This window comes from Monodon monoceros, unplaced genomic scaffold, assembly GCF_005190385.1.
Source record: "Monodon monoceros isolate NGI ecotype Baffin Bay Population unplaced genomic scaffold, NGI_Narwhal_1 Super_Scaffold_3, whole genome shotgun sequence".
Taxonomy (NCBI): domain Eukaryota; kingdom Metazoa; phylum Chordata; class Mammalia; order Artiodactyla; family Monodontidae; genus Monodon; species Monodon monoceros.
The window spans coordinates 71,153,805-71,171,579 of record NW_021703780.1 but is presented as its reverse complement, the minus strand read 5'-3'; the positions used below and the strand labels follow the sequence as shown (position 1 = coordinate 71,171,579).

The following is a 17,775-nucleotide window of genomic DNA, read 5'->3' as shown; positions in this document are numbered from 1 at the left end:
AAGTGCATCTTCTCTAGCCCACTGGATGAATTCTTCCTTCTTCCCTCCAAATAAGAAAGGTCTCATTTCTTGGATAAAACTAAGATAAGGGTATATAGTATGTGTGGTTTTTATGGGGTTCAACTAGGGGATACAAAACTTCAGAGGTTCAATGATAGGATCATAGTTACCTATGATCAATGAACAATTACCATTGTTGTATTAATTTTTAAAAGACTAAACCAAGTAAGTCAAAGATGCTTTCATGAACTCTGAAGATAGAATAAAGAGAATCCATATAATCTTACTTTCAAGATATGGCAGCTCATACTACCATTGTTGGAAATAACTGCATTAGGAACCTAAAATTGCCTAAGTTTTGCTAAATGGGTTAAATAAAGATTTGCAAGATTGCTTGTTCTTTTTTATTTTTTAAAGAAAACATTAACTTGGCGATTTGGCATGGTTTTTTTTGTTTTTTTTGTTTTGTTTCGTTTTGTTTTTTGTGGTACGCGGGCCTCTAACTGTTGTGGCCTCTTCTGTTGCGGAGCACAGGCTCCGGATGCGCAGGCTCAGCGGCCATGGCTCATGGGCCCAGCCGCTCCACGGCATGTGGGATCTTCCTGGACCGGGGCACGAACCCGTGTCCCCTGCATCGGCAGGCGGACTCTCAACCACTGCGCCACCAGGGAAGCCCGATTTGGCATGTTTTTACCCCAAGAAATTATTCTTTTTCTTCAGTCCTTGTGGTAGTTTTTTGTTTTTGTTTTTAAATTAAATTGAGAAGTTACATTTTTTTCCAAGAAGAAGTGAGTAAATGCTTTGGGGAAAAGTGTAAATTGAGAGATAATCCCTAGAATGCCTTTCACTGTGTTTTAACATTGTTTGAAAACAATGCAAACTTATAAAATCACTATCACTGTCCTAATTTATTGACATGATCAGTACTCTTTTATGAAATACTTGACATTATATTCATTGCTTACTGTTTACACAAATGTTAAACGTAGTGTTGATCAATCAAAAAGAGGTCTCTGTGACCCTCCTGTATTATACAGAACAGTTGATTATACCCACAGATTAAAAAATACTCTGTCAAATAATTGTTAAGTATGTTAACAGAGAAGCTGAAGAGGGATTGTGGTTCCCTTAAAGGCTGACTAGCAGCATCAGAGTTGAGGATAGAACCATTTTCTGTTTTCTGTCCTTCTGTTAATAGGCTTTTTTGTTGTTGTTGTCCATAATATTCCCCATTGTCTTTTTTTCTCAAATCATTCAGTTGCTTTTCTGTGGTGGTATTTTGTTACATGTTTGCTTCCATGGATTCCCCCCTTTACCTTATATATTCTTCAATGAAAATAAAACGTTAAGTGAAATGTTTATCTTAATCTTCCAGAGTATCAATGTCTCATTTACTGAGACTTCATTTTCATTAGTGTATACACAGAATTATCTCATATGTAGTAATAATTATTTCCAGATATTTACTGGGATCAAACTGCATTTTTTTTTTTTTTTTTTTGGCCACGCTGCACAGCATGTTGGATCTTAGCTCCCCAACCAGGGATCAAACCCAAGCCCCCTACATTGGAAGGATGGAGTGTTAACCACTGGCCCACCAGGGAAGGAAGTCCCCAAACTGACTTTTAAAGTCCATGGGATGTGTAGTGATGTCCTCACTTTCATTTCTGATAATGGTAATCTGTATCCTCAGTCTGGCTAGAGGCTTATCAATTTTATTCATCTTTTCAAAGAACCAGCTTTCGGTTTAGTTGATTTTCTCTATTGATTTCTGTTTGTGTTTTTTTTTTTTCTTGGCTGCACTGCATGTCCTTCAGGATCTTAGTTCCCTGACCAGGGATTGAACCTGCCCCCTGCAGTGGAAGCGTGGAGTCCTAACCACTGGACTGCCAGGGAATTCCCACATTTAAATGTTTTTGAATTATGTTTGGAAAACTGGTTGGCTATTAGGAAAGATTTTCCCTCTTGAGTTGCCATGTGGGTCTTATGATAAACCAGTAGTGCAAACTTTTATCTTTCATTATATATGGGTTTTGGTTTTGTCTCAGACTAGTTTGTAGGGAATTTCTGCCTGTATTTCATAGCTGGAGAATGTGAGATCTAAAGGTGTCAATTTCCACCAGGGAGATTTTCCTACAGTAGTGTTCTTTGGACTTCTCCCCCTTATATTATGTTGCTCAGAGATCTACCTTTGGACTGAAACCACCACATTTTGATGACTCAAAAACGTCACCAACCAGTAAAATTCTTGAAAATTTGAAACAACTGATTTTAGTTTCTAGAATTTTAAAGAACATCACATAGCCAGAAATGATTTATTCACTAATGAATTATGAACTACCAGTGTGTATGTCTGTAGTGGCAACTGTATAAGAATTCATTTAGGGCTTCCCTGGTAGCACAGTGGTTGAGAGTCCGCCTGCCGATGCAGGGGACGCGGGTTCGTGCCCCGGTCCGGGAAGATCCCACATGCCACGGAGCGGCTGGGCCTGTGAGCCATGGCCGCTGAGCCTGCGCGTCCGGAGCCTGTGCTCTGCAATGGGAGAGGCCACAGCAGTGAGAGGCTCGCATACCGCAAAAAATAATAATAATAAAAAAAAAATTTTAAAAAAAAGCATTTAACAGGATATGTTCTGTAATAGTAGTTTGTCATTGATAACAAAATTTTCAGAATGTTAATTCCTATAGCAAGAACTTGTAACATCGTAAAATGTGGTTCACCAGAGTTACTACTTTCCATATTTTATAATTAAATGTACTAAAAAAAATCTAAATGTAATAGAAAAATTCAGTCACAGAGATGGCTTTAAACACTTAAACATTTCTGAATAACACTTTATTCTAGCTCATATACAAGGACATTTTGGTATGCTATTTATACAGTTTTCTTAGTGTTCCCTACATTTGGACTAACCATACTAACATATCTATATGCTAGAGATTTGACCAAAGTATATGCACTTCAAAATAATATTCTATATTCTAATATTCTGAAATGCCTGTGTACAATCTGATCATTGTTTAGTCAGCAAATATCAAATTTAAAGTATCAGGATGTGGAATGTTTGGTAAGTGTTGAGAATTTTTCTGACCAGAGTTCCATCTAGCTAGCTGTGGTGTTAATACAGGACCTGTATGTTTTTCTCATGGGCATGAGGATGTCATGTTACACTTTTATGTTTCTCAACTTTTTTGCTTAAACTTTTTCTCTCAACTTACTGTAATAAGTCCTGTCAACATGTTTGTTTGAAAGCAAACCAAAACCAAATATTAAAACGGAAAAAAAAATTGCTAAAGAATCAGATTCTGGCTTCAATATATTATTTCTATATTTGTAAACTGATGTTAAAAAATGCTTTCAAGATGCTTTTTAGGAAGGCACAATTTGGTAGCATCAATTTTTCACTTACAGCCTTTTCTAAACAAGATCCCAGGAAACTGCCACCCTAATTTTTCCGGCACGTACTTTTAAGCACTTCAAGTTTCAATCTGAAGTGCAAGTAAAACCCTCTCATTCTCAAAATTACTAAGAGTAAACAATACATTGGATAGTGAGCAGAATATGAAAATACAGGTTACTTTGTCAAAAGATGAAAGTTCTTACGGTATCGGGTTAGAGACTAAACGTGGAACGAAGGCCTTCATGACTGGAAAATCAGAGCTCTTGAAGTGAGCTCTAGCTCTCTAAGCTTAGAAGTTAAATGCAGAAAAATGAGAACATTTTGGTTCTTTTGAACAAGAGCACAACAGCTAAAACATTAAAAATAAGGTATGGTGATAATTGAGTTAGAAAAGCTCAGTTACTACTCTAGGCTAGACTCTAATCAGTAAAACTATACTTGGTAATTTTCAAGAGTTTGGCTTCATATTTAAAATTTTTTTTACAGTATGTAATTACATATACAGTGTTCTGTAACTCAAACTATAATGCTCAAGTCTATAAGAAGTTTATTCGAGAGATGCTCAAAAGCCCCACTACTACTCTCCCTTTCTCCTATTTAGAAAAAAACAACAATTTTGAAAATACTTGTAGCACAGAAATGCTCCATGGTTCATCCACAACTGCAAGCCCGTATCAATAGGCAGTTTCTCATATCTAACGTATTGTGTTATAGTCTAATATATGTCAAATACCCTGTTGATTTATGAACATTTTCCATGGGCAAGGGTGTTAAAGACAACAGGATCAAGTTGACGATGGTATTGTTCACTTTAAATACTAAATTGTGCTTGCATACTGAAAGTTAAAATGAGCTGCAAGTAAGAATGGGAATATAAATATGTCCATTTGTACCATACACTAAAAATTAAAATCCTAAAAGAATGAAGATGCCTTATGATAACTGAAAAATGAAAGATGAGAAGCAATAGGAATTGGTAATGGTATATTTTAATTTTTTGTTAAAGCTCTGAAGTTGTATTAAATTGCTAACCAAATTGAGGTAGAGGTAGACCCTAATGTTATTCCTTCCATGTGTCAGAATAAGCCTCTCACTTTAACTTGTATGCGCTTTCCCCCTAATTATATATACACGATTTAATTTGAAATGTGTGTTATGATAGAAAAATTACAGGATCATTCAAATGGTTATTTTTTTTTACAAAATTCTTAATTACTAGTAAAAAAAAGTATAAAAAGTACCCAATGTTCTTCTTGCTAGTCATAAATATATGTTTTCCTCCAAGTGTAGAAAAAAAAGTGTAGAGAAACTATATTATGCAACCATTATGATAGTCATGTAATGAAGACACTAGAACATAACTCGCATGGTAAGAATATTTTACCTTAGTGCCTAGTTTTCCTCTTTGAAGGTTACACATAGCTTTGATTCATATTAAATTTCCTACTAAAGCAGATTTAAATTCCATCAGACACAAATCTATTTCCATTTTAAATCACATACAAGTGCTAAGTGATCAGAGGGATGGGAAACACTAGGTAAGGCCTGGTGGGTGGTAACTTCTTCATGAGTAGGTAATGGAATCACCTGTTCAACCTCTAAAGCATTTAAGTCAATGAAAATGTAATCCAGACATCCATGAAAGCCACCAACGTAATTTGTGTAAGCAGGTTCACCACAAGCACTTTTCAGTTTGAAGAAATGGGTAAGAGACATGTTGCATCGTTCCTCTTCCCCATTGGAAGTCCAGTCTTCATGATCCTCTGGAATATTGCCACTGATGACAAAGTGATACATTCCTGTTGATGGGGTACTATTAAAGTCCCCACAAAATATAACTGGTATGCTGGGATACAGATCACAAGAGACGTGTCTAATGTGAGCCAAGGCTACTGCCATTTGAATGAGACGAATGTACCCACCTATGAATATAAAAAACATTAATGTTAAGTACTTTCTAAAGTTGCCTTTAAGTTAAAAAAAACAAAGAAATTAAAAAACAAACCACAGTATCTGGGTGACATTCAAGATATGTATTTGTATGTGTGGGGAGGAAGTGGATGAAGGTGGTCAAAAGATAAAACTTCCAGTTATAAGATTACTGGTATTGGGGATGTAATATACAACACAATGGCTATAGTTAACACTGCTGGGTGGTATATTTGAAAGGTGCTAAGAGAGTAAACCCCAGAAGTTCTCATCACAAGGAAAAAAACCTTTTGGGGGATATTTATATGAGGTGATAGATTTTAACTAAACTTATTGTGATAATCATTTTGCAATATGTATAAGTCATTATACCATACACCTTAAATTGTATAGCGCTGTATGTCAACTATATCTCAATAAAACTCAGAAAAAAAAAGATGTATTTGTGTAAAACAGCTTTTACCGACGTTACGTTACCACGTTCAAGCCACTTGAGAAAACCAATAAAACTTACCTTTGGGGTGCCAGTAGAGATGGGTATTAGCAACACATATCTTTTGAGAAGAGTCCTTTGTAGACTGAAGAACAGAAACCTAAAATAAACAGAAAATGCCAAGTTCAGATGCTATTTCCCAATCTGAATTTTTAAAAAATCTAAAACTATATGATGAACTGACATTTTATTCCATATGCCTCCCTGCTGATGAAGTATGATTGAAATTATGAAATTTAATTTTAAGTTTTGGAATATAAATGAATGGGATTCAGCATAACATTTTAGTAACAGTCCAATACACAGAGGTAGCATGAATACATTTTAGATGACAACACTAAGGTTGGAGCCCGTGTTTTAATGTGGGTAAGCGTGGGCTTTGGAGTCAGGCAGAACTCGCTTTGAATACCCACTCTACCATTTACAGCAGTGAGACCTGGAGAGGGACACTTCTTTTTCCTAAACCAGCTTCATCATGAGTAAAAAAGAGACAATATCATCCACCTCAAGGAGGACATTTAATTGTGTGGATTCAATTAAATAAGCTTACTCAGAGGTGCATGAGACACAGTAGGTGCTCAAAAAACGGCAGCTGCTCTTCTTACTATGAACAAAACCAACTACCTAAAAACTCTGGACAACAGAGTTTTAGAATAACATCTATAAAATGGGAACATTAGGATTACTATGAGCCAAAATTAAAATAACAGCTAATATTTACGGAGCACTTTGTACAACATGCCAGAGACTTAAAATTCAAATTCTTTAAAATGTGTCAAAACAGTGTTTGGCAAGTAGTAAGAAAATATTAGCTATTAAATTATTGTATTTAGCTAAACACTAAATCATAAGCACTATGAAAAGTTCCTGTTTGTCTTGTTCAAGGCAACCTGTAGTGTGCCTGGCGCATTACAGGTACTCAATAAGTATCTGCTCAATGATGAAGGAAGGAAGGAAGGCTAAATTACGTGCTTAAGATACAAGAGCAAACACCTTTCAGTAAAATCTGGGCTGTTTCTTCTCTATAAGCACCCCCGGCCCCGGCGCCCCTTCCAGAACGAGTATGTCGAGACTGGCGGAGTTACTCTACCTGAAGTACAGAAGATCTCTGGAGCACCCTCTCCTGCGCTGATGGGTACAAGGCCAGTTTCTCCAGCAGTTCTTTGTGAAGTGGGTCAGACTGCAGGGCTTCATGGAAAACAATGTCATGCTGGCTAAGGAGGCTGAACTTGGACTTCCGGTAGAAAGTGGCCAGGCCTTCGTGCTGCTTGATTCGAAACACGCCCTCCAGCCCAAAGGCCTCCAGGGCCGGCACCAAGCTGTCTGTAAACACGTTGCGGTCAACTTCCTGCAAACAGATGAGGTCGGCGTTGTAGCCCGTGAGTTCCTTTTGGATAAGGTTCTGGCGGTAGTCGAGTTCCAGGGCGTAAGGGGCACAGTACGGGTACAGGACCGTCCGCGAAAACTCAGTCTGAGCGTATGTGTCGGCCAGGATGTTGTAGGAGACAGTGCGGATGAGAGCGTCGTCCGTCACCTTCTTGGTGTACAGATGCCGGTGGTCAAAGGTGCAGGTGCCGGGCCCGGCCTCCACTGGACACACACTTTCCAACTCCCGGCTTGGCCCGAAGCGCTGCCCATTGCCTGGGGTGCAATGAAGTTTGAGCCGTAGCCCGATGTCGGCATTGGACGGGGTATAGACGCGCTCGTCCACACCCGTCTCAGTCCAACCAGGAGAGGGCGAAGAGGGAGACAACGATGAGGGTCCTCCTCCCTCAGGTTCTGCCGCGCCGGGTTTGGTTTCCTTGTACCAGCGGAAGAGGGAGCCGGCGGGATCCCCAAATTCGACGCCGAGCTTGGGGCACACCGGGAAGCCGGCCATGATGTAGCGCGGCAACTGCAGCTCGGTGAAGGCGGGAGGGTTGCGCTCCACCTTGTACTTGACATCGCCGATCTGCAGCACCGCACCGTCCTGCCAGGCGTCCACATTGAGCACGTCTTCAGCCACTGCCTCCTCCCGGTAGTACAGCTTCACCACGGGTTCGCAGGCTGCAGCCGGCTCGGGCCCAGGCCCCGCACAGGACACGCCGCCGCTTGCGTTTGGCCGGTTCTTCCTGCTCTTCTTGGCGGCGGCCGCCTTCGCGTGGCCTTTGAGGGCATTGGTAGCGATCCGGCTGAGGGCCCGACCCAGCGGCTCGCTCTGGTCGCGCTGCATGTTCTTGTGGCTGCCGTCGGCCAGCGCGAACGACAGACTTAGCTTAGGCTCCGAGGGCACACAGCGCACCACAGCGCGCTCCATCGCGCCTGCCACGGTCTCAGTCGCCGCCTCGGCCCGACTGTGCCGCTCCACTGCCGTACGGACCACACGAAGCGCGGAGCGGGCGCCTGGGAGCCTCCACATGAACCTGGTGGCCCAGAGGCTGACGACCTCTGAGGCTGGGCGACCGTTAAGCGTCAGGTAGAAACAGAAGAGGCGCAGCCGCCGGTTCCGGAACCCATTCAGTTCCTCAACTTCCGGCCGGCGAAGAGAGGGCGTACTGTGCTCCTGCCACGCACTTTCGCCAGGCCCGCTTACCAGCTCCTTTTTTCCATAGTCACTCCTGTCTCTAATCCATCACAGCTTAATTTTTATCTACAACCAAAGTCATACGGATGGAAAAATGAAGAAAATATAGAAGTTCCAGAGGGAAATATTAGACTCCATGTTTTTATCGAAAGTGCAGTTAGCGGGCGGAAGCGAAGGCGCGCCCAAGACGGAACTGGCTGGGGTGGTGTCACGGGTTTCGCTTCCCCGGCGGAGGCTGGCGCAGTTCCTGGTTGTTAACCCCGTGCCTTCTGGTGCTTGCTGGGGCTTCCTCGCGCGAGGGCGTAGGGAACTCCACCCGGATTGCCAGCCTGGCTTCGGGTGTGGAAAGTGTTGCTCACTTTTCCACAGCATTCCCGAGGCTGCTCACCGTCTTCCGAGGTGTGGTGGGTTCACCTCAGGCCTAGCCAGCGCCGACGCGCGGAGCAGAGCTTTTGTGGTATTAACTACGAACGATATATAGTAGCTCCCAGTCAGTGAGCGGTGACTGTGCTAAAAACGTCTTTTACGGATGTGAGGACCAGAGAGATTAAGTTACCTGCTCAAGACCAAACAGACATTGCTGAATGAATGGCAGGAGACTGAGAATAGCCAGTAAGTAAGAGGATATGAGAAATGTAGCTTCTTTGAAAGCCAAATGAAGCAAGTATTTCAAGAAACAGATTTTGTGTTAAATATAATTAATACTCTGATTAACTGAAAAAAAAACAACTCTTGAAGATTCAGAGAACAAATTGAGAATTCGCTTCTCTCGACAGGTGATATGTTTGTATGTACTTTCTCGTCTCCTACAACTAGAATGTTTATTTATTGGGTATCTAATAATAAGCCATACCCTTTCCCCTGGCTTACAATAAGGAAAATAAGCCTTTTCTAAAAGAAGGATGAATTTTGCAGTCATTTGAAATGTATATTCCTGTCCTCCCCTCTCCCCACGCAGCAAGCATTTGACAAGGTAACGATGCCTGGTGGTATGTATGTAATCTGGGGCTACAGTGTAGTGTAAAAGTCATTACATTGTATCAGTTGACTTAAAATAAGTCTCAGTACTCCAGTTCATAGTATCATAGTACCCACATTAACAAATATAAATTTTGAAATGGCATTTTTCTTCATGCATCTTTGCAGAACTCAATCTTAAATAAGCTGAAAGGTAAAAGCCCTATTAGGAAATGTGGGAATTCCCTGGCGGTCCAGTGGTTACACCTCGAGGTTTTCACTGCTGAGGCCCAGAGTTCAGTCCCTGGTCTGGGAACTAAGATCCTGCAACCTGCTCCGGGAGGCTAAAAAAAAAAAAAAAACCACCCTATTAGAAAATGACTCTCCTCCAAGCAAGCTGATCTAATTTAACTCTGTAGCACTGTAGCAGTCTTAATCCGAGTTTGAGACACATGCCTTGAAGTGTCATACTTTCTTTTAGGATTTATTTTTTTGATATTTAAATTTTTTCCAAGAGTAAAAATATATTTGTAGTGAAAAAAAGGTAATCTTCCCGCCTCTGACTTCTGTGCATGCACAAACATTTATGAATTTATACCCTTCCCCCCACTTTTTTGCACAGATAGGAACGTAGTATACCCATGGTTCAGTACCTTCCTCTTTTCACTATCTTACATTATCTTTTGTCAGTTCTTTCAAGAGAAAGTATCTGCAAGTGTTCTGAAAGTGTCACAACTTCCCAAAGAAAGTTTAATCTGAACTCTGCAGACTTAAAAATAATAAATGGTGTGTTTATTTTATGAGGCTAAACTGTAGCACAATTATGTATATAAATTATATACATTATATAATTAAAATTTGAGATTACAAGACTGAACCAATACTATGCTTTTCCTCATGCCAAAAGGAGAAGCATCTAATAGAAATCATTTTATTCATCCATTCTCAATTCATACCAAGAAACACAAGCTAACTTTCACTAATCAGAAGTTACGGTTGTTGGAGTTATTTTTATTACTTATACGTATATCTGCAGGAATTAGTGTGTGAAGACAAGTTTCTTGTAATTACCCTCACTTAGTTAATAACATTGGCATAGATCATTAATATACTTTTATCTTTTTTAACTTAAGGTCAACATGAAACTAATTTTGAGGGATAGCACTCAGAAATTTTGAGTAATTTTGGTGATAATCACTTCAGGGCAATCTATTTGCTCATATATTCAAAATTTAATAATTTTTTTTTTTTTTTGGCTGCATTGGGTCTTCATTGCGCGTGAGCTTTCTCTAGTTGCGGTGAGCAGGGGCTACTCTTCGTTGCGGTGAGCGGGCCTCTCATTGTGGTGGCTTCTCTTGTCACGGAGCACAGGCTCTAGGGCACGCGGGCTTCAGTAGTTGTGGCATGTGGGCTCAGTAGTTGTGGCACAGAGGCTTAGTTGCTCCAAAGCATGTGGGATCTTCCCAGACCAGGGATTGAACCCATGTCCCCTGCATTGGCAGGCGGATTCTTAACCACTGCGCCACCAGGAAAGTCCCCAAAATTTAATAATTTCTATTTGCTTTCTGTTTAAGGGAATCAATCTCTTCTATTTATTTGTTTTTTTAAAATTATTTTTTCCAGTTTTACTGAGATATAATTGATATATAACATTGTATTAGTCCAAGGTGTACAGCATAATGATTTGATATAGGTATATATTGCCAAATGATTACCGCAATAAGTTTAATTAACATCCATTATATCAATAGTTACAATTCTTTTTCTTGTGATGAGAATTTCTAAGATCTATTGTTTGCAACTTTAACATATACTGTAGTCACCATGTTGTACATTATATACCCAGAGCTTGTTTGTCTTATAACTGGAAGTTTTTACCTTTTTGATCACCTTCATCCATTTCCTCCATCCATCCCTACCCCCACACCAATCTGTTGTCCGTATCTATGAATTAATTTTCTTTTGATTCCACATATAATTGAAATCATACAGTATTTGTCTTTGTCTGACTTATTTCACTTAGCATAATGCCCTTGAGGTCCATCCATGTTGTCACAATGGCAGGATCTCCTTTTTTATTGTTGAATAATATTCCATTATATATCTATATCTATATATCTACATCATTTCTATATCTATATATCTTACATTTTCTTTACCCATTTATCCATCTATGGACACTTAACATTTAGGTTGTTTCCATGTCTTGGCTATTGTAAATAATGCTGCACAGAACATGGGGGTGTAGAGACGTTTTTGGGATATTGATTTTGTTTCCTTTGTGTGTATATATAACCAGAAATGGAATGCTGAATCATACGGTAGTTCTACTTCTAACTTTTTGAGGAACTTCTGTTTTTATAATGTTTTCCATAGTGACTTCATCAATTTACAGTCCCACCAACAGTGCTATTTGTTTCTTATATTTTAAAATATTTATCATAATTTATGATTACATTATATATTAATATACTATATAGTATAGTATGTATATGATACAGCTATATCATTTTTCTCATTTTTAAAATTGAGGTACAACTATATCACTTAATATAAGTATAATTAATGTTACTATAATAGCAATCATAAACTTAGTTCGAAGAAAAGAAATTCAGTCAAAGAACTTATGTAAAACAACACAGTTTAGCTCCATAAAGAACTCTTAAGCATATGGACTCATTTCTTTTTCCTGCACTCCCATTCTTAATTTTGAAATAACAATACATAGTTTAAAGCATAGTAAGTTTGTTTCATAAGTTCTCTTAGCATCTTCATCATTTCTATTAAGAAATAGAAAAAAACTTTTTGTATAGTATTGGAGAATCATATTTTTGTGTCGTTATCCATAAGTGCTATTATATAATCAAGCCTGGGCTTCCCTGGTGGTGCAGTGGTTAAGAATCCGCCTGCCAACGCAAGGGACATGGGTTCGAGCCCTGGTCCAGGAAGATCCCACAGGCTGTGGAGCAATTAAGCCCATGAACCACAACTACTGAGCCTGTGCTCTAGAGCCTCTGAGCCACAACCACTGAAACCCGTGCGCCTAGAGCCTGTGCTCTGAAATAAAGAGAAGCCACCACAGTGAGAAGCCCACACACTGCAACAAAGAGTAGCCCACACACACTGCAACTACAGAAAGCCTGCACGCAGCAACAAAGACTCAACATAGCCAAAAATAAAATAAATAAATTTATATTAAAAAAAAACCCTTACCATTGAGGACGATGTTGGCTGTGGGTTTGTCATATATGGCCTTTATTATGTTGAGGAAAGTTCCCTCTATGCCTACTTTCTGCAGGGTGTTTATCATAAATGGGTGATGAATTTTGTGGAAAGCTTTCTCTGCATCTATTGAGATGCTCATATGGTTTTTCTCCTTCAATTTGTTAATATGATTTATCCCATTGATTGATTTGCGTATATTGAAGAATCCTTGCATTCCTGGGATAAACCCCACTTGATCATGGTGTATGATCCTTTTAATGTGCTGTTGGATTCTGTTTGCTAGTATTTTGTTGAGGATTTTTACATCTACATTCATCAGTGATACTGGCCTGTAGTTTTCTTTCTTTGTGACATCCTTCTCTGGTTTTGGTATCAAGGTTATGGTGGCCTCGTAGAATGAGTTTGGGAGTGTTCCTCCCTCTGCTGTATTTTGGAAGAGTTTGAGAAGGATAGGTGTTAGCTCTTCTCTAAATGTTTGATAGAATTTGCCTGTGAAGCCATCTGGTCCTGGGCTTTTGTTTGTTGGAAGATTTTAAATCACAGTTTCAATTTCAGGGCTTGTGATTGGTCTGTTCATATTTTCTATTTCTTCCTGATTCAGTCTTGGCAGGTTGTGCATTTCTAAGAATTTGTCCATTTCTTCCAGGTTGTCCATTTTATTGGCATAGAGTTGCTTGTAGTAATCTCTCATGATCTTTTGTATTTCTGCAGTGTCAGTTGTTACTTCTCCTTTTTCATTTCTAATTCTATTGATTTGAGTCTTCTCCCTTCTTTTCTTGATGAGTCTGGCTAATGGTTTATCAATTTTGTTTATCTTCTCAAAGAACCAGCTTTTAGTTTTATTGATCTTTGCTATCATTTCCTTCATTTCTTTTTCATTTATTTCTGATCTGATTTTTAGGATTTCTTTCCTTCTGCTAACTTTGGGTTTTCTTTGTTCTTCTTTCTCTAATTGCATTAGGTGGAAGGTTAGGTTGTTTATTCGAGATGTTTCCTGTTTCTTCAGGTAGGATTGTATTGCTATAAACTTCCCTCTTAGAACTGCTTTTGCTGCATCCCATAGGTTTTGGGTCGTTGTGTCTCCATTATCATTTGTTTCTAAGTATTTTTTTATTTCCTCTTTGATTTCTTCACGGATCACTTCACTATTAAGTAGTGTATTGTTTATCTCCATGTGCTTGTAGTTTTTACAGATCTTTTCCTGTAATTGATATCTAGTCTCATAGCATTGTGGTCAGAAAAGATACTTGATACAATTTCAATTTTCTTAAATTTACCAAGGCTTGATTTGTGACCCAAGATATGATCTATCCTGGAGAATGTTCCATGAGCACTTCAGAAAAATGTGTATTCTGTTGTATTTGGATGGAATGTCCTATAAATATCAATTAAGTCCATCTTGTTTAATGTTTCATTTAAAGCTTGTGTTTCCTTATTTATTTTCATTTTGGTTGATCTGTCCATTGGTGAAAGTGGGGTGTTAAAGTCCCCTACTATGAATGTACTACTTCCGATTTCCCCTTTTATGGCTGTTAGTATTTGCCTTATGTATTGAGGTGGTCCTATGTTGGGTGCATAAATATTTACAATTGTTATATCTTCCTCTTGGATCGATCCCTTGATCATTATGTAGTGTCCTTCTTTGTCTCTTCTAATAGTCTTTATTTTAAAGTCTATTTTGTCTGATATGAGAATTGCTACTCCAGCTTTCTTTTGTTTTCCATTTGCATGGAATATCTTTTTCCATCCCCTTACTTTCAGTCTGTATGCGTCTCTAGGTCTGAAGTGGGTCACTCGTAGACAGCATATATATGGGTCTTGTTTTTGTATCCATTCAGCCAATCTGTGTCTTTTGGTGGGAGCACTTAGTCCATTTACATTTAAGGTAATTATCGATATGTATGTTCCTAATCCAATTTTCTTAATTGTTTTGGGTTCATTATTGTAGGTCTTTTCCTTCACTTGTGTTGTGCCTAGAGAAGTTCTTTAGCATTTGTTGTAAAGCTGGTTTGGTGGTGCTGAACTCTCTCAGCTTTTGCTTGTCTGCAAAGGTTTTAATTTCTCCATCAAATCTGAATGAGGTCCTTGCTGGGTAGAGTAATCTTGGTTGCCGGTTTTTCTCCTTCATCACTTTAAATATGTCCTGCCAGTCCCTTCTGGCTTGCAGAGTTTCTCCTGAAAGATCAGCTGTTAACCTTATGGGGATTCCCTTTTGTGTTATTTGTTGTTTTTCCCTTGCTGCTTTTAATATGTTTTCTTTGTATTTAATTTTTGATAGTTTGATTAATATGTGTCTTGGTGTGTTTCTCCTTGGATTTATCCTGTATGGGACTCTCTGTGCTTCCTGGACTTGATTAACTATTTCCTTTCCCATATCAGGGAAGTTTTCAACTATAATCTCTTCAAATATTTTCTCAGTCCCTTTCTTTTTCTCTTCTTCTTCTGGAATCCCTATAATTCAAATGTTGTTGCGTTTAATGTTGTCACAGAGGTCTCTGAGACTGTCCTCAGTTCTTTTCGTTGTTATTTCTTTATTCTGCTCTGCAGTAGTTATTTCCACTATTTTATCTTCCAGGTCACTTATCTGTTCTTCTGCCTCAGTTATTCTGCTATTGATCCCATCTAGAATATTTTTAATTTCAGATTGTGTTGTTCATCGTTGTTTGTTTCATCTTTAGTTCTTCTAGGTCCTTGTTAAATGTTTCTTGCATTCTGTCTATTTTATTTCCAAGATTTTGGATCATCTTTACTATCATTATTCTGAATTCTTTTTCAGGTAGACTGCCTATTTCCTCTTCATTTGTTAGGTCTGTTGGGTTTTTATCTTGCTCCTTCATCTGCTGTGTGTTTTTCTGTCTTTTCATTTTGCTTATCTTACTGTGTTTGGGGTCTGCTTTTTGCAGGCTGCAGGTTCATAGTTCCTGTTGTTTTTTGTGTCTGTCCCCAGTGCCTAAGGTTGGTTCAGTGTGTTGTGTAGGCTTCCTGGTGGAGGGGACTAGTGCCTGTATTCTGGTGGATGAGGCTGGATCTTGTCTTTCTGTTGGGCAGGTTCACGTCTGGTGGTGTGTTTTTGGGTGTCTGTGGACTTATTAAGACTTTAGGCAGTCTCTCTGTTAATGGTTGGGGTTGTGTTCATGTTGTGCTAGTTGTTTGGCATAGGGTGTCCAGCACTGTAGCTTGCTGGTCGTTGAGTGAAGCAGGGTGCTGGTGTTGAGATGGAGATCTCTGGGAGATTTTCACCATTTGATCTTATGTGGAGCTGGGAGGTCTCTTGTAGACCAGTGTCCTGAACTTGGCTCTCGCACCTCAGGGGCACAGCACTGACTCCTGGCTGCAGCACCAAGAGCCTTTCATCCACACGGCTCAGAATAAAAGGGAGAAAAAGTAGAAAGAATTAGTAGAAGTAGAAAGAAAGAAAGAAGGAAAGAAAGAAAGGAGGGATGGAGAGCAGGAGGAAGGAAGGGTAAGAAGGAAGATAAAGTAAAATAAAATAAAGTAAGATAAAATATAATAAAGTTATTAAAATAGAAAATAATTATTAAGAAAAAAATTTAAAAAACCCAACCACAACAACAACAAAATGGACAGATAGAACCCTAGGACAAATGGTGGAAGCAAAGCTATACAGACAAAATCTCACACAGAAGCATACACATACTCACAAAAAGAGGAAAAGGGGAAAAAAATCATAAACCTTGCTCTCGAAGTCCACCTCCTCATTTTGGGATGATTCTTTGTCTAAAGGAGGGAAGGAAGGAAAGAAAGAAAGAAAGAAGATAAAGTAAAATAAAGTTATGAAAATAAAAAATAATTATTAAGAAAAAAAATAAAACAAAACAAAACCGACGGATAGAACCCTAGGACAAATGGTCAGGGCAAAGCTGTACAAACAAAATCTCACACAGAAGCATACACATACACACCCACAAAAAGAGGAAAAGGGGAAAAAATAATAAATCTTGCTCTCAAAGTCCCCCCTCAATTTGGGATGATTCGTTGTCTATTCATGTATTTCACAGATGCAGGGTACATCAAATAGATTGTGGAGATTTAATCCACTGCTTTTTAGGCTGCTGGGAGAGATTTCCCTTTCTCTTCTTTGTTCACACAGCTCCCGGGGTTCAGCTTTGGATTTGGCCCTGCCTCTGCATGTAGGTCGCCTGAAAGCGTCTCTTCTTCTCTCAGACAGGACGGGGTTAAAGGAGCAGCTGATTCGGGGACTCTGGCTCACTCAGGCTGGGGGGAGGGAGGGATACGCACTGCGGGGTGGGCCTGCGGCGGCAGAGGCCAGCGTGACGTTCCACCAGCCTGAGGTGCGCCGTGCGTTCCCTCAGGGAAGTTGTCCCTGGATTCCGGGACCCTGGCAGTGGCGGGCTGCACGGGCTCCCCGGAAGGGGGGTGTGGATAGTGACCTGTGCTCACACACAGGCTTCTTGGTGGCGGCAGCAGCAGACTTAGCGTCTCATGCACGTCTTTGTGGTACGCGCTTTTAGCCGCGGCTCGCACCCGTCTCTGGAGCTCCTTTAAGCAGCGCTCTTACTCCCCTCTGCTCATGCACCAGGAAACAAAGAGGCAAGAAAAGTCTCTTGCCTCTTCGACAGGTCCAGACTTTTCCCCAGACTCCCTCCTGGCTAGCCGTGGTGCACTAACCCCCTGCAGGCTGTGTTCACACCGCCAACCCCAGTCCTTTCCCTGTGCTCTGACCGAAGCCTGAGCCTCAGCTCCCAGCACTGCCCACCCTGGTGGGTGAGCAGACAAGGCTCTTGGGCTGGTGAGTGCTGGTTGGCACCGATCCTCTGTGCGGGAATCTCTCTGCTTTGCCCTCCGCACCCGTTGCTGTGCTCTCCTCCGCGGCTCCGAAGCTTTCCCCCTCCGCCACCCACAGTCTCCCCCCGCGAACGGGCTTCCTAGTGTGTGGAAACCTTTCCTCCTTCACAGCTCCCTCCCACTGGTACACGTCCCGTCCCTATCCTTTTGTCTCTGCTTATTCCTTTTTCTTTTGCACTACCCAGGTACGTGGGGAGTTTCTTGCCTTTTGGGAGATCTGAGGTCTTCTGCCAGCGTTCAGTAGGTGTGCTGTAGGAGTTGTTCAACGTGTAGATGTATTTCTGGTGTATCTGTGGGGAGGAAGGTGATCTCTGCATCTTACTATTCCGCCATCTTCCCCTCGTCCCCCGGAACATACATTTTGATAATTACCTTAAATG

General features: G+C 40.2%; 2 protein-coding genes across 30 annotated transcripts in view; one reads left to right on the top strand and one right to left on the bottom strand.

The window, feature by feature from the left end:
- Positions 1-2,817: 2,817 nt before the first annotated feature.
- On the bottom strand, positions 2,818-8,320 carry PDE12 (phosphodiesterase 12). Its single transcript, XM_029241659.1, has 3 exons — positions 6,914-8,320; positions 5,845-5,923; positions 2,818-5,323 (listed from the first exon to the last, which is right to left on the bottom strand). Exons 1-3 carry the CDS (start codon positions 8,219-8,221, stop codon positions 4,881-4,883), a joined length of 1,830 nt encoding a protein of 609 aa, XP_029097492.1. The 5' UTR covers positions 8,222-8,320; the 3' UTR covers positions 2,818-4,880.
- Positions 8,321-8,750: 430 nt separating this feature from the next.
- Positions 8,751-17,775, top strand: part of DNAH12 (dynein axonemal heavy chain 12) — a 232,905-nt gene continuing 223,880 nt past the window's right edge. For 24 of the 29 annotated variants that reach the window (XR_003796539.1, XR_003796540.1, XR_003796541.1 and 21 more), the window contains exon 1: positions 8,751-8,998. The gene's annotated coding sequence lies outside the window, so the exon portion shown is untranslated. Of the gene's footprint in view, positions 8,999-9,102; positions 9,163-17,775 lie in introns of those variants that run through there. The other 5 variants (XM_029241717.1, XM_029241699.1, XM_029241700.1 and 2 more) reach the window with 5 other exon arrangements.